Raw genomic sequence first — 22,317 nt, forward strand, 5'->3', positions numbered from 1 at the left:
CTAAGTTTAATGTATTAAGCTGAATACATATTTTAGAGACTTTGTTTACTTAGTTATTTTTGTAAACGAAAAAACGGTGTGCAGTGCTATTATATAGACAATTACAAGTATCGGATCTGGACTTGGTATTGGCAGATATTCAATATTACAAAAATCGGATCGGGGGGCCAAAAAAGCTGATTGGGAAATCCCTAGACAAAATGTTAATCTGATTTCAGCATCCTTACCAAAGGTTAATTATATTGCCATATTGGAGACTTTTAGCACTTAACATTGCGTTACAGCCTCAGGGTTCTCAGGAAGATTTCTACTGGGTGTGCCAAAGAGCTTCCAACTGGCTATTTAGAAGTAGCAGTGGTAAATAGCATTTTACTTTAAAAGGCACAAAACGATCAAAGGCAGACAAATAAGACTCTGTGGCTCACCTTGGTTTCACGCAGACCCATGCGACCTCTCCTTGGCCGCCGGATGACTTTGGCTGAGCGGTAGTGGTCCGACTGGGTTTCAGCCAGAGATCCCAACGAGAATCGGAGCTCAGCTGACGTGTCCAGATGAGACCTGAGAAGCAACTTTTATGATTAATGCTACACTTTGTGGTGGAATTTCCAGAAACGCCATGTGCTCACACTTCGCCTGAGTTATGAAGGAGATTACAAAAGATGAGACACAACTAAAATGTTATGGTAATGTTCCTGGTAATGCAGACAACCAATCAAATCTTGTGCTTGGGTACGTCAAGCGTACCTAATAGTCACAGTGATGTGGTGTAAAGTGTACTTATTGAAGGATCAGCACTCGTTATGCATGCCTCTATGGCTGCAAATTGTTTGTCTATGGAGGAGATTAAGGCTGCTACTGTCAACGCATCAGCACTGTAATATTAGAATGTCATGCAGCATGAAAAAGCTAGAAAACATCCAAGAATAGATATGGAGAGTTCAGTGATACCAGTGTTTCTAACAATAGTGCAGAGCCAATTGTTTCATCAGTGACAGATAAAATAACTGGAGAAAGTAGGCTATATCTGTTTTCCAGCATTTTATGGGATTCCTGTTACATAGACAAACTTAGGTTACATTGGTTATACTTGTCTAGATTTGGGCTTTTAATTACATCTCTACTGGATCTTAGCCAGTTAATGTCATCCAAACACAAAGTAATGGAGATGCTTCCTTGACTGTAGTTAGATGAGGAATCTGTAAAACGTACAGTAAGGCACACAGTTAAGCAACTTTAAGAACGTGCCTCTGTTTCAAAGGCAAGCAACCGTGGCTTCTTCTTGAAATTGTTTGGTCTTTTCAATGGCTTTCTTGCTGCAACTCGACCTGTCAAACCTGCAGTTCTCTTTACGTCTTCTCTTTCCAGTTGAAACTGAGACTTGGTTATTCCGACCACTATTAAGCTGTGCTTGAAGCTGTTGTCCTGCGAGCTGCCTATCACACAAGCTGTTGACTCTCAGAAACTTGTCTTGTGATTCTGTCATGGCTTTGGGTCTGCCAGACCTTTTCATGTCAGAGTTTCCCCCAGTTTCTGAGTGCCTTTTGATGGTGAAGAATACTGTACTCACTGACACCTTGACATTCTTCGCAATTTCTCTGTAGGAAAGACCAACATTCTTAAGTGTTATGATGGTCTGTCTCTCTTCCATTGTTAATTGCCTTTTTCCCCATTTTTATGGCAACACACTACTTTGTGCAGTACAATAGTGTTCAAATAATGCTCACAAGGGTATGGTACCACAGTGTGTTCCAACAATACTTGTATACAAACAGAGGGGGTTGTAAGTCATCCAGACCAGTTGGAACACCTGTGGGAATTGGTAGCACCAACTTTCAAAGCTTGATCAACCTCCATTGCTGCAGAACAGCTTTACATGTTTACCCATTTCTTGTTCCCTGAAAAAGGCCTTTTTGTAAAATTCTGAAATGTACATTATTTTTCAGTTTTGGGTAACCTTACTTTTTTTTTTTTTTTTTAACCTCAGGCAGTTCACCACTTACCTTTGTACCATTTCAAGCTATTCATTGGACTAGAACAATTGGGGTGTTCTAAAACTTTTGACCAGTAGTGTATATGTGTATAAGTCCCATTTCACAAAATCGTGTGACTATATTTTCAACTCATGGAGCTAATGTTATCTTAACTAGTTAGCTAGTTAACGTTACTAGCTTAAGCTAACATTAGCTCCATGAGTTGGTAGCCGCTACCTCCAGCTCCAGTTCAGCCAATCTCAGAACCCATCGGCTATCAGTCTGACAACGATTTAGCCAAAAAACGGCCAAAATTTCGGCAGGGGGGAGATTTTCTGCACAACATCCATGGTTGTTTCCGGTGTAGCAAGCAAATATCTGGGCCACGACTTCCTCTTCTGTGCGGCAGTCATTGTTTACAGTCCAAGTAGATAGATTTTGTAGGTGTTTTAGGTCCAGACAACATTTCAGCTAATCTCTATAAACAGATTATCTGCATATGAATGTGAATTGTTGTATGCATGTCTATGTGTCATGCAATAAAAAAGCTTGACGGGCATAGCAACAGTATCTAAGGGTGGCCGGGCTCAGCAAACAGGCAATTTCATAAGTTCAAAGTTCAGTGGAGATTTTCAGGGTCCAGTGGTCTAAAGCCATATATGGTTTAAGTGTTCAAATATTAAAAGTTAAAAACCCTTAAAGTTAACCCTTAACCCCCCCCCCCCACACACACACACACACACACACACACACATACAGCCAACCTACCGTGACAGGGTGGGTTCTGTGAGGGAGCCTGCCCTCAATCTGAACTGGTCCAGCTCTGATCTCAGTTTCTCAATCTCCTCTGCCAGATGTGTCTGGACAAAACAATTTGACAAGATGTCATAACGGGACTTGTCTATGATATTGATTGCCCAAAGAATGATTATCCCAGTATTTCATACATTAATCATATTGGTTCATGTCAACGCTGTCGAGTGACATGGCTGAGAGCCAGTGGGGTTGATTATCTTCATATTGCTGAATTCTAACTGACACTGTGATACTTTGTAGTGTTTTTCATACTGCTAGTGAAATTTATTTCACTATATTTTCCCCATGTGGGATACTTATGAATATTCAACTGCAGAGGTTAATACAAAATGAAAATAAAGCCAACAGCCAACCTCATGTAATATGTAGGAGATTTAAAAAAAGAAAAAAGAAAGACGTGATCATAATTTCTTGATCATTGCAACCTACTTTTTCATGGATTGAATCTTCGTACTGTTTTCTGTAACCTTCCGAATCTTGGATTAACAAATTCTGCAGAAAGAAGAACATACAAAAGTCAGGTGAGAAAATTCACCTCCTCCAGGCATTCATTGGACAGAATTCATATTGATAAGGTTTCCATCGACAATGGCAGCCATCTTTAACCTTCTCTTCTAGAGCTGCCATTCTCTCCTTCAAGTGGAGCTGTAGACGCTCGTTGGACTCTGTGAGGAGTCTGTCCACCGTGTCCGACAGTCTCTTGTTGTGCTCCTCATTCATCTTTTCTCTCTGTCGAGCCTGGAGGGATTATAGTTCACACGATTTAAGAGTATTATTCCAAAGTCATATCTGGTTAGTAACCAGATATATGAATATATAGTGGAGCAGGGATTTGCTACTTGTGAACTCCCATAATCAGTTCCATAAGTCTATCCGTTGTGGAAAGTACAACCCAAGAGTTGTTCTACCCGAATCATTTTTAAAAGCCTAGGAAGACCTAAAGTAAATAATTTCCAATGAAAAGCAAAGGAAAGTTTAAAAAAATAAAATAATAATCACAATTCTGTGCAGCAGAAATATGTTTTTCGACTTTCATATCCCGTTAATAATCTTGTGACCTCACAGATTGAACTTGTGACCCTTTTGGGGGTCCCAAACCCCAGGTTTGGAACCACTGTTGTATTATATAGACAATAAATGTCTATTCTTGGGGAGAATTGTGCAATTAGATGAGTTGTTTTAACGCTGGTAAGGCATAAAGCTGGTTTTCTGTATTTTCTTTAAAGTTTTAGATGTAATGAAATCCCTTAATTCCCACAAGCCGTTTGAACTGCCTCTCAGTGTGAACTAGAATAAATAATGAGATCTAACTTTTCAAATTCAGAGTTCAAAACAGGTCTGTATCCTGCTAGATATGCATGCCCCGAAACCTTTGTGAACCCATTCCTGAGGTTACAATTATATTTTCAAACACTTTTCTCTTCCAAACTGGGTATCTGTGATTTCTAACAAACAGAGTGTAAATTATAATTTCCCCACTGGGGATCAATAAAAAGCATAAAATTAAATAAATTATCTAGGGTTTTGGGATGATACTATAAAATGCAACTTTGAAGATTCTGATGTCATCAAAAATAAGTAGGACATTATTGCATCATTTGGGAGCATTTTACAAACCATTCTATCGCCGTAGTGTGTGAAATATTGATGTGGTCTAGTGTCAGTGGTGATAAATCAGAAAATGTGTCATCAGTCGCAGTCGCCTCAAGCTGCCATGCTCATGAGGGAGTGGCTGCCTGGTTAACGTTCCCTGGCACAACGCCTCCGTGGTGACTCACCCGTAGCAGCTCCTGGTTCTTCTCCTCCAGCTGGCATTCCAAGTGCCTCATTCGCTCCTCAATGCTCCCGTGACGCTCTTCCGCCTACAGATGGATCACAGCATAGACAAGACAAAAGAGGGCGCGATGATCTGCGTGTTTGACAGCCTGAAGGGCAACCAAAGAAAAGCAGTGGCGACGACACAAGCCAAAGCCTCTACCCCAAACTCAAAGATGGATGTCTATCGTTTTAAAGCATAACAGGAGAGAGAGCGCTGGCTGAAACAAAAAGTGACAAGAAGAAAGATGGAGAAGAGGCCACCAAAGGACAGAATGAAAGAGGAAGAGAGCTCCTCCAGCACTGCCAAGTATGAGCTCCAGCCAGAAGTGCCATGCAGCTGTCCCATAGTGGTACAACAGCCAGAGCAGAATCCCAGTAAACACGCTCGCCACAAAACACTAATAAGATAAATGAATGAAATCTGCTCTCTACAGGAATTGGCAGTAGCTGTGATGCCCTGTGGGACTACCTTCCTAAGAATGGAGTTCATTTCTTGGAGTTTAGTTTCCATAACAAAGTGATAATCATCAGGGGAGGAAGAGGAGCTGGAGTCAGACTATGTGGCCGAGGAAGAGGAGAGGGACATGTTGAAACGTCATGACATGACACCACGTGCACACTAACACACAGGTATAGAAAAGAATCAAGAGACAAGGGTATCTGTGGGAATGTGTCAACAGTATGTGTGGTAACGTATGCATGTGCCTGTTCTTACCTTGGTGAGGGCTGCTATCCTCTGGGCCAGTTCAGCTTCTACCTCCGGCAGCGTCTCCGCCTTCCTCATGGTCTGCTGGAGCTTCTGCTCTGCAAGCTCCAGCCTCTCCTGTAGCTGCCTGTTCTTCTCCTCCATCTACACACACACACACACACACACACACACACACACACACACACACACACACACACACACACACACACACACACACCAAGGACATTAGCAGGTAGTCATTTAGAAGATTTATGAGATATTGCATACCGTAAACACTCCAACAAAATGCTAAATGTATTTAAATAATAATGGCAGGCATAAACAAAGATGAGGTAAAGGCTTCTATACTACAGAGTAATGGTATACAGTATGTACTATGTACTACTTTCTTAGAATTGCCTCGTCATATTTTGACACAATTCTTTTAAAAACAACAATCTGATATTGGTATTGGCCTTTGCAATACAAGACATCAATTAATTTATTAGTTGTGTACTAAGAGGAAATTATCTTATATGGATGTCAATAAAAATTTGGAATGCCACTGTCAATTTAAGTTTTTAACAGAAAACACTAAAAGCTTTTCTCAAGGACTATATGCATATTTATGTAATTATTTATTGCGTTGTGGGACAATAGTGTCCATCAATAGAACAAAAAAGCAAGCAGATTTACTATGCAAAGTGAGACATTTGAGCATACTTGCGTCACTTTTCCAGTGAGAATACACTACATACTTAAAACCTACTTTGGGATTTGGGATCCAGTTTATGACTTTTGAGCCAATGAAAAGGCTTTTAATGTGAAACATTTGGAGGTTTACAGTTCTACTGACAGTAGCTTCACATTAAAGAGAAAGAAAGGTAGTAGAACCAATTGGAATTAATTAGTGGGTGAGAATAGAGTTTCTGTTAAGAAAAAAACAGACAACTTCTACTGATGGAATAAGTGCTGTAGAAATATACATCATCCGAAATTTACCAAGACAAAAGGTAAACATGGAGGATGTGTTGAGCTTGCAAAAACAGCAAACGCCAGCTAAAGCCAAGTAAAACTGGAACAGATTGAAAAACAGGGAGGCCTAAGTACTTAGTAGAAAGTAGAAAGTAGAAATAAAGACAAATTAAGGCTAGTTTGCAGTCCCCTGTGTCCCCTGGCATATAACATAACATCTTCTGTGTTCCTTCCTATTGTTTCAACGTCAGCAGAGCATCATCGCCTGTTAGAAAATAGATTCACACATATCTTTAGTAGAAAGACTGGCTACTGAAGGCTCTGGCAGCGCGCCTCAACCCTTCTTCAAAATAGCACCATAACAGAGTCAGAATAGCAGCAGCTCTGCACTTGCCAAGAGTGACAGTTGCAACTTTTACTCAGCAGATAGCGGTAATTGCCCTGATTAGGCATTCAGATACATTAGAAAGATGGAAATCAAACCCAGCATTTAGGGACGCTGTCACCATGTGACTTGTATTTCCCTGTTGCGTGTCAAGACTTTTCTCCCTGCGTTCCTCGGGGCTCTGATCAGTTTTAAGACCCTTTTTTTGGGGCTGGCTTGGCAGCCTTTGCCATCAGCGACAGATGCTCTGCTCCCCAAAGCATCGGGCCTGGCAGCTCAATAAGCAATAATAAGACTGGAGTGGGCCAAGGCTGTGTTGTGTTGTGTGTGTCGGTGATATTTTCTGTCTTTACCCGGATCACTATCCCATCGGTGTCTGAGATGACACTGGGGAAGCATGACAGTGTGTTTTTGTTTGAGACATCCTTTTTTGGTTGCCTTTTTCCTAATCATTTCTTCTCATCCCTTCATCCTTCTGTACCAATGGCCAAGCCTACATCCCCTGAACAACTCATCTTCAAACATCGGCGGCCAGATCCCAGGGTTCAGCTTCTGGCACAACAACAAGTAAACTCATTACACAGCCGGCGAGGAAGTGCGTTTGTGTGTGGTAGCTTAAACCCGAAGGCTTTGGAGGTTATTTCTGTATGTTCTGAGGGCATTTCTGGATGCATTTATTTTGTAGAGTGGTCATGTAGTCAACTTGATGAGATGAGGTGCTTATGGTTGGTTATACAAGCAGAGAGGGGAAAACTTGACTCTCAATTACCAACGACAGCATTTCTCGGAAATACGTTTTCTTGCAGAGAGTTCGATGAGCAGATTGGTACCAATATAATGCCTGTACAGTAACTATGTAGCTAGCAGCCAGTTAGCTTAGCTTAAGACTGAAACATGACTTGCGTGTCTAAGCAACTTTTTTCACAGAAAAGCCAAAGGGTGCTTGTGTCTCATGGTGTCTGTGCGCACCCCATGATTACTCCTGCTCATATTAATCTGACATTCTTTCTCTCCTTTCAGAGCTCAGCTGGTGCTTCAGCCTGAACTCATGGAAATGTCACTCAATCTTTTATGGCCAGGCAATTTATCTAATTGGCTGCAATGAATGACAAAGAATCATCAACAGGAGTATACATTTGTAGCTTTCTTTTGTCATAATGTACAGCATTGCATAAGTTATGAAGAGGACTTTCAACCGTCTGCATCTGCTCAAAATTCCTTCCCCGGTAGTAATTTCCTCTGACCTTATTTGACACAATGTCAAGGTTTTCTTATTGCCAAACCTCTGTGGATCAGCTCTAAGGGCTTTGTTAACTGACATGATCCATATATCTTACACAACCAGCTGGTTTAATACTTTTCTGAATCAGTTAAATTGTTGAAAAAATGTCTGGCATTTCAGCTCTGAATGGTCCATTTCAGCTGCTACCTGGACCCACAACTCAATTCGATAAAAAAAAAAAAAAAAAAAATCTTGATAATCTCTCAGGATTAAAAAAAATCATCAGTCACTTGGACCTAAAAACAAACGCTCCATGGATTATACAGACCTGTCTGAGGAAAGCCTCCTTATTGGCCAACTCGTTCTCCAGTTTGTCATTGATGTCGTGCACTGAGGTGGACTCTCGTTGGGCGCTCAGGTAGCGTTTTTCCAATGTTACGATCCGCTCCTCCATGTCTTCTTTCTGACACATGGCCTGCATGCAGACACACATAGTCAGAGCAATCAGAGCATAACAGAATAGGAAAATAAAGATGAGAGCAGTGAAGTGGAGCATGGAGTTTCTTTTGGTCATCTGCAGCTCTAACTCCAGCTAACTCAGAGATTTATTTTTGCAAACATGATTTTTCATTTAGGCTTACACTGCTCCATAATTTCATAACAGCATGTTATTAGTACAAATACTTCTGTAATAACTAAAAGCTACAATTACAGCCACAACTTTTTCATAACGTGTCCAGAAGCCGTCACACAGCTACTGAACCTGACATGTAAAAGCAAAGCCGAGCTGAAAAATTGACAATAAAGCTATTGTCATCAGATAAGCTCCATATATGACATAACCACAAATCAAATACCAATACAACAAACAATAAAGCTTCATAAAGTACAAATCACACAGCTGTGATTCTTGTATCTCACACTGCTGCAATGAAACAAGGTCCAGCCCTCACCGCAGCAACAATATCTGTGAAGCTGAGTTCATTTCCTGCATGCGGAATTGCTGCAGATACAAATCCATGCAACCACACGTGGTTCCAAAACCACACAGGGAGAGCTGAATAAATTGATGCTCTCAGAGGAGGCGGTGCGGGGTACAATGGGACTACAGATGGAAATTAGCCTTTGGGCTATAATCTGGCACTTTTACGTGTACTGCTGTACATGTTCATTAAATGTGCATTGTCCTTAAATAAAAAAAATAAAAATAAAAAATAATAATAAAGTGTTGGTCCAGTAAGACCCTGTTTGCTAAGCCACAATCACTGCCTCTACCTGCTTCGTTTGCAATCGATAGCAATTTCAGCTAAGGGCTATTGGGGGGAGCGTATATTCATATCCAGTACACTTGACTGACATTCACCTCACGCAGACGTTTATGGGCTTATGATTGGGCTTCTGAAATTGCCAATGTCTAACACAAACACACTCATTTCTGCAGGAGAGTGACATTTAACTGGCTGGTTTGGTGCCTGGGCATTCCAGCTTGAAATGCTGTTTAAGAACCAAACATTGGCAGATGCCGAGACAGCTGCTTGTTTTTTTTTTTTTTTTTTTTTTATGTTAAGTGTAAGTGTGTGTCTTTAAGGGTTTGTGTAGCCTAATGGGCTCTGTGCGTTCTATTTATGGGATTCACATGCTTGCCTGCGATTGTTTGAGAAAGACTTGTTGAAGGCTTTTTAAAAACATTTGTACTGTAAAAAGTGCCTTGAATTGTGTGTGCGAGAAATACATAGTCATAAAGAGGGAGCGTGAGAGCATATGCTAATAGAAGCTTTTTTTAGGCCACTGCTGTCTTTGATGTCTCTCTTGCAACTGTTATTCCCTTGCGAGTGTGTGTGTGTGTGTGTGTGTGTGTGTGTGTGTGTGTGTGTGTGTGTGTGTGTGTGTATGCCTGCTTCTCCCTGTACCCAATGTGTGTGTGCTGTAACCTCTTTGAAGTCCCTCTGGTACTTGTTGTTCATCTCCTCCGACTTGATGAGGTCCTTCCGGGCGGTCTCCAGCTCCTGCTCCACCTCCGAGACCCGGGAGGAGAGGGAGGACATGCGCTCCTTCATCTGGGCCAGCTCGTGGTTCTGCTTCTCCAGCAGGTCCTGCAGCTCCACCACCTGGCTCGCCTCGTGGGCCGACTCCAGAGAGCCGTTGGACAGGCGCTGAGGGGGGGACAGATGAGGAACGAAGGGACAGCGGCTTTAGCTTCAGTTTGACAACCACAAACAGTTTACTCAGATACTGAGTGCTGGTTTGTTTGGTCATCCAAAATGTGTACATTGTGAACGGCTATGTGGTCATCTTTGCTGTTTAGTGTCTTATGGGCCCATTTGGTTTAGGACACTCACAGCACATGCATGTAACTCAAATCAACACTCTAGTAGCTTTAACATTTGCAATTCACACCACTTTCTTATAGATTTCTCTTAAAAAAAAATTGTTAATTAAAAATAATTGGAAATATCAAATACTAGAAACAGGAATGTGACCTCAGAATGGAGAAAAACAGATACATTAGGGTTGGAATGAACCGGATGAAAGATTTCTAATTTCCTGTCATGCCCTAGCTTCCTGTGGTGTTTTGAAGTGGGCCTTGAGAAATCAGTCTCGCTCCCACTTCAGATACCATTTTTTTTTTTTCTTTTTTTTAAGAGTTACCCAAATTTGCATTCTAATAAATTCAAGTTCATGAGCTCAAGGCTTTGGCTCTTTCCCTTGCTTTGATTTGATTTTTGATGGTGAAAAAGACTGGGTCACTGAGAATCACTTCAGACTCCATTGGAAAGATTGCTTTGACACTTGCATTAGTACTATGATTAGATTGTGCTGAGTTCTCACTCTACGCAGCTTCCACGAGTCTCTGCATGAGGTAGATTAATGAGGGGGAGAGATCCAACTTAAGCATGGGTTTAGAGCCAAGAACAATGCATCCGAAAACAACTTTATCACTTCTTAACACTCCTTTTAAAATAAAGCTTTCTCCACATGTTCACAAATGTAATTATTGTAAAGCAGGTGGAAGTGAAGATTGAAGAAAAGTGATGTCTTTATTCTCCATCTCTCTGCTGTATCAGACCCAGCTGCCCGTCCTCGGCCATCCATCTGTGAGGACAAACCTAATCAGGCGTCTCTGCCTGCTGCCTGTGATCAATGATTCACCCGAGCAGGGAACAAAACCCACTAAATCACACCACTGATGTAAATACCAGCGCTCCAGCAACATCTTAGAAAAAGGACCAACTTTAAGGCTTTAGCTCGACTTTATTGCAAAATGTCTCAACAGTCCGACATACCCCATACATTATGCAACCGTGGCCATTATTGTGCTCATTTCACAGTCTTAGAACATTTAGACACCTGTTTTTTTTAAAACCTGAAAGAGCTTAGACAAAGATTTGCATGCACATGAGCAGATGCATTTTAAGGGTCAGATCAGCCAAAATACAAATCACATCGTCTCACTTAACTTACCCCTGGTGGAGCCAAGCAGAGTTTTGGTTCTTTGCCCAGGTTCTGAGAGATCTGCCTCTACTGCCTCCAAATTACATCTACCAAAGGTTCTGTGTTTTTCGAGAAACAGTGACGTTACATAATAGTCTACCCCATTTCTTCCCAGTGAGGTTTGTGGGTCAACCAAGAAATTTTTCAGGAAAAATAAATAATAAGTTGTAATGCAAAAGTGTGCAATTCAATTCTGACATCTGATAGATTTCTTAAAATTCGGAAGGAAAAAATAAAGATGTGTGTAGTACTGGGGGTGCACGATTCAGAAAATGTCACAATTAGATTCAAAATAGATTTTCGATTCAAAAACGATTCTCAATTGAAAAAAACGAATATATATATATATATATATATATATATATATATATTAGGGCTGTCAAACTTAACGCGTTAATTTTTGCGTTAATTTTTGCGTTAATTTTTGCGTTAATTTTTGCGTTAATTTTTTAATATTTAACTCGTTAAAAAAAATTAACGAAATTAACGCAGCTGTGTTTGTTTACTTCATGTGGCGGCTGAGAAACGTAATACGTCTACATAACACCAGGCGGCGCTACTCTGTATTGTTGCCCAAGTAATGAAAACCGGCAGCTGATTGGACGAACGCGTCACATGGGTTGGTTTTCTCCGGATATTGAGAGCCAGACTGTCATGGCGGCCGTTCAGAATACGATCTCATATTGTACTAAAATAGTTCACTGAAACATATTTCTGAAAACATTTTAAGCGAGAAATAGGCCGTGCAGTTGCTGAATCTGTCTTCATTTCAGCTCAACAAAGGTCAGTTTAGAAGATTTTCGTCAGATTTTGAGAGACTAGTCACCTCATCCTGCTCGCAATTTCCGGGTGAGTCCCGACTGCCGGGGGGCAGTGACAAAAATCTGCTCTCAAGTCAGACAGTTTCTAGCCGTTTCAGCAGCCTTCAGCAGGACTAAATAAGCCAAATTGTTGCTGCTGTTGTTCTGAAAGATATTAAACATTCTGAACTTAGCAGAACCTTTCCTTGTTTGGTTTTTTCTTCATATTTGCAAAGTTAAGTGATTTAGCATTTAAATATCCATTATTATAAGCTTCAGTCTCAATTTAAAAAAGTGATTAATCGCGATTAATTACAGCAAATTGTGCAATTAATTAGTTAATTTTTTTAATAGATTGACAGCCCCACACACACACACATATATATATATATATATATATATATATATATAACTTTTTTTAAATATGAAATCGATTTTTGGAATTCTATTAATCGATTTTGAAATCGGTAGAGCTTGAATTGCGATTCGAATGTGAATTGATTTTTTGCACACCCCTATGTAGTACAGTGAAATTTTGAGGTACCTATACTTCACTTGAGAACTGTCAAGTTATGCTACTTAATACATTTACTATATTTCAGAGGGATTTATTAGACAGCTATAGTTAACTGGTTTATAGCTTGGTATTCCTAATTGCACGTAAAAAATATATTTTCTTTTTCTTTGTCTAGTTTTGTTTTACCAACCATTTACTTAGCAATGACCATAACACCCTAGTTGTTACAAAAAAGTACAAAAAAACGTGACCTTTTCATGTTGTTCTTATTCTGCCGACATGGCGTAAATGAAGGAAAGATGGCAGCGACGTTGCTTGTTTTCGTACCAAACATTTTGTTTCATTTACCCATCTTTCACAAAGACTCTTGTCTGTAATTGTGTTACAAAAGTAAAAGGTAACCCAGGTGTAGAGTGTGTCAGTTAATATGTTCCCTTGGAGCAGTGGTGGAAGAAGTATTCAGATCCTTTACTAAACCACACTGTAAAAATACTATACTAATACAAGTTACAGTTGTGCATTGACAATTTTACTTAAACCTAAATTGTGTAATTTTTTGAGTTGATTCTTAGCAAAAACCCCTTTGTTCTTTCACAAATATGTGCTCATTCATGTGTAATTACTTCCACCAACTAATCAAAGTATTCTCGTACACTTAGAATCTGACATTCAGAATCTTTCAGAATACATAGGAGCGACTCGCGGCAGCCATGTAGCGCCTCCATCTTTAAAATACATTAGCCAAAGACGGACGTACCTCCGCATTTCGCCCTCTTACACCTAGTGGCACCGTGACGCATGCAAGGGGGAGATTACTCCCCAGGGAAATTAAAAAGAGAATTAAAATGACAACGCGACAGACAAAGCAACAAGACCAAAGTTAATACTGGAGTGGCTAGAACAGCTGCGTGCCAACGGTGGAGAGAGCTAATTTCGGGTTTGGCCACCGTAGGAGGAAAGGCTATAAAGTAATATTCTGTTGGTTGTCATATACAATTTCACCGCTAGATGGGAGAAATTCTTACACAATGTAGCTTTAAGTAAAAGTATGTAAGTATCATCAGGAAAATAAAATATTAATTATTTATATTAATTAAAATATTAAAAATAAAAATACTTAATGCGGAAAAAAAATTTTGAAACTGGAAACGATCCAAACTGTTCTGTTTATCAACCAAGTGTTAAATGGTCTAATCATTTCAGGTGTACTTGTAGGCCTAGAGTATATATTGTTGGGTAGTTTATTTTATAATAAAACATCGTATTTTATAAACTATATGTGTTTTGTGTGCAAAAATTTTAATTTGTAAAGTAACTAGTAACTAAAGCAGTCAGATTATTAATGTAGTGAAGTAAAAAGTAAAATTTTTCCTTCTGAAATGTAGTGGAGTACAAGTAGAAAGTAGCATGAAAAGAAAAGACTCAAGTAAAGTACAAGTACCTCAAATTTGTACTTAAGTACAGTACTTGAGTAGATGTACTTTGTTACTTTCCACCACTGCCTAGGAGTGATTGGCAGTGAAACATATCCAGGACCGGTCCACTGCTGGATGTGAATGAAAAATTAAAACGGCATCATCTGTCGTACTGCGTTAGCTGGTTGTCAGGCAGCTCCAGGTCTACGCTAAAGCTCTGAGAGCTCAGTGGGTCAATATGCACTTCAAGAGCTGCACTCCCCCCCCCCCCCCCTTCCTCCTCTCTCACTGACCTCTCTCCACCTGTCACATTAATGACAACCAAAGGACACGTGAGAATAAAGAGGAGAGGATTGTGCTTCCAAGAAGACTATGCGTCCTGCAGATCAGGGTCCCCGGGACTGTAGTCACACTGAATAACCAGCCCTCACTTTCTCACCTGAACACATTTTTAGCAGTTGACACACGCACGCACACACACACACACACACACACACTTGCTTTTGCAAACACATCCACACAAATTAAAAAACAGCACACGTTTATATTCACTCCTTTTATCTTCACAAAACAGAACAGCCGATAGTTGTCTCCTCATTAAACCACCGTTCATCTTTTTACTACCCCCCCCCCCCACACACACTCCCCCTCGTCCAGCAGACCGCTCGAGTAATAGCATCTCCATTGATCTACCCAGGTATCCTGTGTAAGATGCAGACGGCGCTGTCTGCAGGTAAAAAGGATTTTGAAGGTCTCTGATGCGGTGTTTTGTATTATCCAGTAACACTTCTGTCTTTAAATGAATAATCAGAGGGACATTTTTATTCAGCTATGCAGGTTCACGTGTGCTCCTGCATAATAATGGGAAGGTCACAGCAAGAGCTCTCCTTCGACTGTGGGTCACCTTCAAAACACCAGCAGAGCTAAACGTTTGAAACCTTTCATTAACATATTTCATAACAGCATCCTGACAATTAAAACACCAGGAGGAATCTTTGTTTGAAAGATAAGTAAATATGTGCATGTTTAGAGAGATCATGTCCTCTTTCTCGAAAAAACATTGTTGCGTCACGCATACCGTTATGTTTAAGAACTACTATCTCATTGCAAGGCTTCAAGAATTTTCAATGTATTCTTATTTTAAAGGGGTGATAGAATGATCATATAAGGTATTTTACACTGTTCCTTAAGGTCTCCTAATGGGGTATGTAACATTGGTTGGGCTGAAAATTGCCCGAATGCTATTTTATTAGGCCCTTAACTACCCTGTGAATATGGCTCTATTTGGAACAAGAGCTTTTCTTCCAAATATGGTATGCTCATGAATATTCAGAATGAGCTACGTGCTGATTGGTTTGAGCAAACTACATAGAAACACATGGGAGACTCGACAGCAGGTCTCACTGCAAAGTTATACATTGTTTGTCGGGCTATTACGTTATTAAATTCACTTATGAGACTTTTTTTAAGCGAGAAATCAACTATATAAAGCTCAAATATGGGACGTTTTACGAAAATTTATGGCTTATTGCAAATTTTGCAAATTTGGTAAGACTGTGTGTCGGAGTTCAGCTGCCGGTGCTGCCTGTGTTGCTTCCTCCACAGACCCCGGCCTGCAGCTCCCCTCTTCCTGTGTGTGAGAGTGATAGCGCGGTCAGCGAGCTTGTTACACCAGCAATCTCTTACAACAGTTCCAGTTACTCTAGGCTGGCTGTCAGCTGCTGGCATAACTAGAGTAGCTATATTTACAGTTTGAATTTTGTCACGCCACTTATACAACATATCTCCAAAGGTCTTAAAGCTAACAACGGTGTCCGATTTCAAGTTAATGACTTTTTGTGAACAGTGGGGGTTTTGTTAGCTAGCTATGACTGTCCCTTCAATCCTAGTTATGTGTAGCTAGCTACAAATCACGGATAGTTAGCTTCATTTTCCGCAAAATTTGTGTATATTTACAGTTTGAATTTCGTCACTCCACTTATACAACATCTCCCTAAATGTCTTATAAAAGCTAACAACGGTGTCCGATTTCAAGTTAATGAATTTTTGTGAACAGTGGGGGTTTCATTAGCTATGACTGTCCCTTCAATCCTAACTATGTGTAGCTAGCTACAAATCACGGATAGTTAGCTTCATTTTCCGCAAAATTTGTGTATATTTACAGTTTGAATTTCGTCACTCCACTTATACAACATCTCCCTAAAGGTCTTAAAAAGCAAAAGCAAAATTCAGAGGAATTCTAAGAGGAGCTAGCTCTCATTGATAGAGCTACATCCAGCCGCAGGCTCCATCAATGAGACTCAGGGACAAGCAGCGTTTATTTCCCCAATCGTTTGTTTAAATAACTCAACACATTATAATTACACACATTAAAAGATTAACTGGAACCTGTGGTAACAGATTGCTGGCGTAACAAGCTCGCTGACCGTGCTCTCACTCACACACACCGGGCATTTAGCTAGCAGGAAGAGGGGAGCTGCAGGCCCTGGAGCTCTGTCAGAGCACCGATTTTAGTAGTTCATTATCCAAAAACCGGTGACTTTGCGCGGGTATGGAGTGCTGTGGGCTGCCAGTCGTGACAGAGCTCCAAGTACCTCATAGCAGGCCGGAGTGTGTGAAGGAAGGCAGGTTGGGCGGCGAGGCAGCAACACAGGCAGCACCGGCAGCTGAATTCCGACACACAGTCGGACAAAATTTGCAATTAGCATTTTCGTAAAAACGGCCCATATTTGAGCCTTACATAGTTTCTCGCATAAAAAAAGTTTCAGAAGTGAATTTTGTAATGGAATAGCAGAGATCTGCACAACCTAGATTCGGAAGACTACCTGATCTCAGGTCAGTTGTGTAGCCTATGTAAATGTTGGGGCGTGACCATTCTCTTAATACACCCATGGGCTGACAAAGGTTCCGGTTTTTGGGAGGTTGACGTCAACTTCCAGCTTTGTTGGGATTCGCCCGTTTTTAGCGGCAGTTTCAAAATATGAGATTTTCATAGTAAAGGGGTGTCAGTGGGACTTTGAGCTTCTATGTATGTCCTATTTACCCACCGAACTGTCGTTATTCAACTATGACAGGGTAAAATCGGTTTTGCATTCTATCACCCCTTTAAAATATAAACTCCTCAACTGAGGCGACTTCAAAAGACAAATAATTTAGTTTATTGCATCTTTAACTTAGCTAAACAAAGCTTCTTAAATCTAAGCCCTTGCTCTACTAGTTTTATGGTTAGTGTTATGTACTGGGTAGCCTACATTTTTATGCAAGTTTAACAAAGACGTAAAAAAATAAAAATAAAATGGCTCATCCCTTTGACAAAATGTTTTGCTTGATACTGTATAAATGCCAAATATTTTGTGTTGTTTCTGGAAGTTTTTGCAATTCAGTTAAGAATTTTTAAGGCAGATTCGGATATTTGTTAGGCTCAAAAACATAAAAAATAAATTGATTTCGTATTTATATAGCCAAATTTTACAATATTCTTGGCAAAAAAAAAGCATTTAGACCATCATGTAGCAAATAAAATGCATAGAAAACAGTTGTAAAATCAGGACATAAAGGTTTTCTTATATTAACTCAGTTCAGTTTGGAGCATGCCATAATAAACTGTGCCCAAATAGATTGATACAGAACTTTACCACCTCCTGCTGTTTATGGTGACGTGTGCCAAATGTGTGTTAGGTAAAGACGACTACTCCACTACTGCAGCCAGGTAAGACAAAAACTGGTGTGTCCATCCATATGTTTAAAAAATGAAATCCATGTCATCATCAAGGAGGCTCACCTTGCCATGGACCTTCTGTTGAGCTTCACTGCCCTCCAGCATGTCCTCTCCTCCGTCCCCGGAAGCCACTTTTCTCTGAATGTGAGCATTTTGTTCCCGTAAGGCCACAATCTGCAGGATTGCAACAAGCACACGGATTAGAGCTGAAATAAACACAATGTCAGAATATGTTGGAAGGTTAAGAGAGCTGAGATAAAAAGATCAGACTTTAAATTGTTTTATTATTGCATTTCATTCAATGTGGCTTCGCAAAACACATCAGAACATGTTGAAACCTCAACGTTTAAACATGAAATTAGCCCATCAGCATTAATGCATTTCCCTCTTATGCAACACTAGTAAATTACAGTTTGTCCCTCTCTGTAGGAATTCATGGAAGATGGCTTTAACCAACATGGAGCTGGAAGAACGTGAGCACCAATACAATCACTATAATTATCATGTTCTGCGGACCGCGTGTCTCCTTTCACCACCTTAAGCAACTGTCCTAAAGTCATAATCCTGTCAGAGGGGTGACCGACAACAATAATTAGGTTGTTCCTTGACAGACACCATGTGATTATGGCTCTCCTCGCGATGGGGAAGAGAAAGGTAGACACTAGGCTGCTACATGTCTCTCATAAACAACTTAATGCCCCTGAGACTTTGTGGGGCCTCTTGTACTTTCCAAAACAAGAACCTGAAACTTGTGGGAGTTAAGACACAGTCATTTGAAGTCTGCAAACCATTAAAAAGTGACCTCCCAAAAATGTCAACTTCTTGTGAAACATCCTCCACTTACTTCAGTGCAGAAAAACACTGCACTAATTTAAAAAAAAAAAAACACATGCAGCTGTAATTTGTCCAACCTTGATCCAGGTTGTGATTACGTGAAAACACACATAAGCCAAATACATTTTTTGTGTGCAACTTAGGTCTTTTTTTTTATACTTTTGGCCATTCTTTCTAGTAATGGTTGAAAAGACTGTAGTCATGAAAGTGATTGCTGATTTAGGAACTCACGACATCACTACCAAAAAAAGTCAAAGCCAAGAAACAGGAGGAGTCCAAACATCAGCCAGGTAGTTAGAACAAGCCATCAGTTTAGCCAAATTATCCAAAGCACTTTATTTGGAAACGTTAGTAGTAATTCCTTTCCCCACAGCGCACAAATACTTTAAGTATAGTAGGTCAACGCTGATCCAAGTCCGTCTGTAGAACTGTGATGGATGTTTTAAACGGACAGTTTCTGTAATCATTTCTACTGTTGCCCTTGTGAGTGCAATTTCATTACCATTATTATTTATTTTTATGGCCAAAACTCCATTTATGACCCAAGTTGAAATTAACTGGAATTTCCCTTTAAGAGTCATCATACAAAAAGAACATAGTCCTCTGAACCCTGCCAGGACATCTCTTCTCGGTTTAAAAAGTAAAAAAACGTATTCCCTGCACCAGCCAAAAAGCAACTCCAAAAAACAGCCAAAAACTACATTGCATGTCCCGTGCGTTTAGCATGATGTGATTAAAGCTGCATCGTGCTGTTCGAGTCTATGAGTATTCCGAAAAGCTTTAATCTCTGAATCCCCCAGGAAGCTGCATGTTATTCATTATATGTAGTTCAATTTCCAAGCAGCCCTAGGTAGTGTATCTGTTATTAGATGCATCGCAATATAATCTGTAGTATTCATACAGTTTGCTTCAAAAGGAGTTGACAATACAGTTATTGGAAGGTCATCTTTGATCAGAACAAACAAATTGCAATGCCTGAAAATCTGCTCCTCTATTAGGAAGCGAGAAAAACTGCATTTCTCTCAGCAACAGATGTTTGCTGTGAATGAAACGGCGAAGGAAGCCTCGGGACAATCAATGACACGAGCGTCAATAAAACAGACAAATGCTCTGACGTGACTTTGACATGATCTGGTTTAAACTCTAACTGAGAGTCCGTTGATGTTGGGATTTGTTTAGAGAGACAGAGGGCGGGAAAAGAAGATTTCCTCCTATCCACAATGCAACAGGGTTTACCTCACATTAAGCTCAGACATAAATTCTGCAGCCTCAGACTTCACTGGCAACAGCTCGCTTTCTTCTTGGCTGGTTCACGCCGACTACAGAACGTCTCTGTTTATTATTTTTAACGAGGGCATAATTATGCCTCCATATGTTTCTGTACCATTATTCCGAGATTGCCGGCAATTTCTCCAGCACAGAGATCAAACGCTAACACCACCCCTGACAGAGAGGCACAACAAATGATGGAGTGGAGTGCTGCAGATGCATCTCCAGCTCGGAAATTACAAAGAGGAGAAGTTTGACAGATGCAAAATGAACATAGCGCCTATTATTTCTTTTTTGATGTTGTTGATCTACCTCTCATCAAAGGCTGACATCTGACGGAGGGGGAGTGGAGGGACAAGAAGCACGAGGTGGGCCTTTTTACTGCACAGCATCGTGATTTCCTTATCTTTCTTTAGCACTTCTGTGTTGGATGGAGAGGACTGTCTGAGGTAATGTGATGAAGGAGAGATTGGACAAATGTGAGGAGGAGTGGAGGGAGGGTTTGGGGGGGGTTCTTAAGAGTATAAAAGATTGATTTAGTCAAGGTGAGAGCTGGGGGGCATGCATGTCTGATGCAATGTGCTTAAATTACAATCAATCACACAATTTGGAGCAAATGTATGTGCGCACACACACAAACACACACACAAACACATATATACGGAAGTCCGGAAAGCAAAAAAATACACTTCTTTTTAGCTGAAAAGGGAGTTCATTTTGTGTTTAAATGTGCCTGATACCTTGGGATTGCTTTGGAAAGATTCAAGAGCTACCACACGGGATTAGAACAGGCCGAATAAAACTGGAACATGTTTCCTCTGACAAAGTCTTCCATCTTACTTAGACTTGACTGGTCCCAAGGCAGACCTCCTTTATGTTATTGAGCTGTTTTTCTATTGAGTCCTAAAAGTCTTGTTCTTTTAAAAAAGAAGTGAAAAGATCTATTCAATTTGTCATCTCTCTGGCAGATTGTGTTTTAAAAGCTCTGAAAAATACATTTTGTCTATTAGCTTTATACTCTGAAGGGTCTTACATGGACTCAACCTTTTTTTAGCCAATTGTTTATTTTACCTGAAACATTTCTGGCTTCACCGTTTTGTCTGTGTTCTTCTCACCGGTTTAAATTGGCGGTGAAATAGGGGATGTCACATACTTCTGGATGTAGCGTTTGTTTCAATCAAATCTGATCAGAATCAGTTGTGGGTTGGTTGCTCATGTTGACATTGCCACTGTCAGTCAAACTGAGTTAAACCTTTAAGTTTGATTATTTCATCATGACTATTAAATGTTATAGAGTAATATTTAATATCGAAAATCGGGTTTTCAAGGGCTTTAAAGAAAACAAGACTTTGTGGACTCAACAATAAATAAAGTTACTTGATGACATGTTCTTTTAGTCTGCTATGGTTTTTATAGAAGTTGTTTACCACATTATTATCATTATTTTATCTGTCTTGTCTGTTTCTACTTGTGATGAGACTATAGTTGCAAATTAGCTGTTGAGAAAGCCCTGACACTTTTATATACTTATATACCTAAATGTGTCACAGTGTTGATTAATGTCCACCGTCCCCAATAAATAAACAGCAAACAACTATTTATCCTCAGATAGATTCCAACACAGGTCTGTATTCAAGTTTGTTCCATAACTGCAAATTGCAATCACCATCAGCAATCGGTGTATGGCCACTTAAACACCTGTTACTGCATGAGGTCAAAGGCTGCCGATTTCATCTGGCGTGGCCGTGTAGTCCAAGCCCCAATAGGGAGAAGGGACTGATACCCGACCTCCATCACAAATCAATTACCGGTTCGCTGGCTAGCGGCTCTGCCCGCCTCTGCCCGCCTCTGCCCGCCTCCCTGGAGCCTCCGAAGCGTGGCCATTTTTATTCTGCAAAAGCATGGTTTAACAGCCTCTTCCACCGCCTCAAGGTCCAATCACTCATCTGTCCACCGCACTGACAAGTGTAGTGTTAACCATTTACGAGGGACGGCCCCTCAGATGTACTTTCTTTCCAACCTTGGCTGTGCGATGTGATAAACAATTTCAAAGTGCTACATCCTCTGCTGAGATGTCTGTCAGGGACTTCTCAGTTTAAAAAGCAGACTTTGTCCAAAAGCTGTAAAAGAAAAATGACAGACAGCTTTGGGAACCAGCAGCCTGTCACATTATTTTATTTTTTTAACTGTTCACTCCTTTTTTCATTCTCTCACTTTCTGCCCAGATCCTACACCATCTCATCTTGGATTCAGACCACAAGTAACGCAAACAACTACTCGCCAAACACACAGTTTGTCTGTCAAACCTTACTATCTGCGTTTCTCTCCTTCACCCTCTCCTCTCCACACTGTGTCCGATGTGCTTTGACCAAGTGCACTCTCACTGACACACACACAC

At 40.4% G+C, this 22,317-nt stretch overlaps 1 protein-coding gene across 5 annotated transcripts in view; it reads right to left on the reverse strand.

The window, feature by feature from the left end:
* Positions 1-22,317, reverse strand: part of ppfia2 (PTPRF interacting protein alpha 2) — a 181,457-nt gene that overhangs the window by 23,062 nt on the left and 136,078 nt on the right. For 4 of the 5 annotated variants that reach the window (XR_003691679.1, XM_028571009.1, XM_028571008.1 and 1 more), the window contains exons 6-14: positions 17,880-17,990; positions 9,785-10,027; positions 8,203-8,349; positions 5,320-5,454; positions 4,565-4,648; positions 3,393-3,524; positions 3,216-3,278; positions 2,739-2,830; positions 426-558 (exon numbers count right to left, since the gene is read on the reverse strand). Coding sequence is in view for 4 of the 5 variants with exons in the window: in XM_028571009.1 (XP_028426810.1) it covers positions 426-558; positions 2,739-2,830; positions 3,216-3,278; positions 3,393-3,524; positions 4,565-4,648; positions 5,320-5,454; positions 8,203-8,349; positions 9,785-10,027; positions 17,880-17,990 (1,140 nt within the window). In the remaining variant the exon portion in view is untranslated. The remainder of the gene's footprint in view (positions 1-425; positions 559-2,738; positions 2,831-3,215; positions 3,279-3,392; positions 3,525-4,564; positions 4,649-5,319; positions 5,455-8,202; positions 8,350-9,784; positions 10,028-17,879; positions 17,991-22,317) is intronic. The other variant, XM_028571011.1, reaches the window with a different exon arrangement.

This window comes from Perca flavescens, chromosome 23 (genome assembly GCF_004354835.1).
Source record: "Perca flavescens isolate YP-PL-M2 chromosome 23, PFLA_1.0, whole genome shotgun sequence".
In the NCBI taxonomy this organism is placed as follows: Eukaryota; Metazoa; Chordata; class Actinopteri; order Perciformes; family Percidae; genus Perca; species Perca flavescens.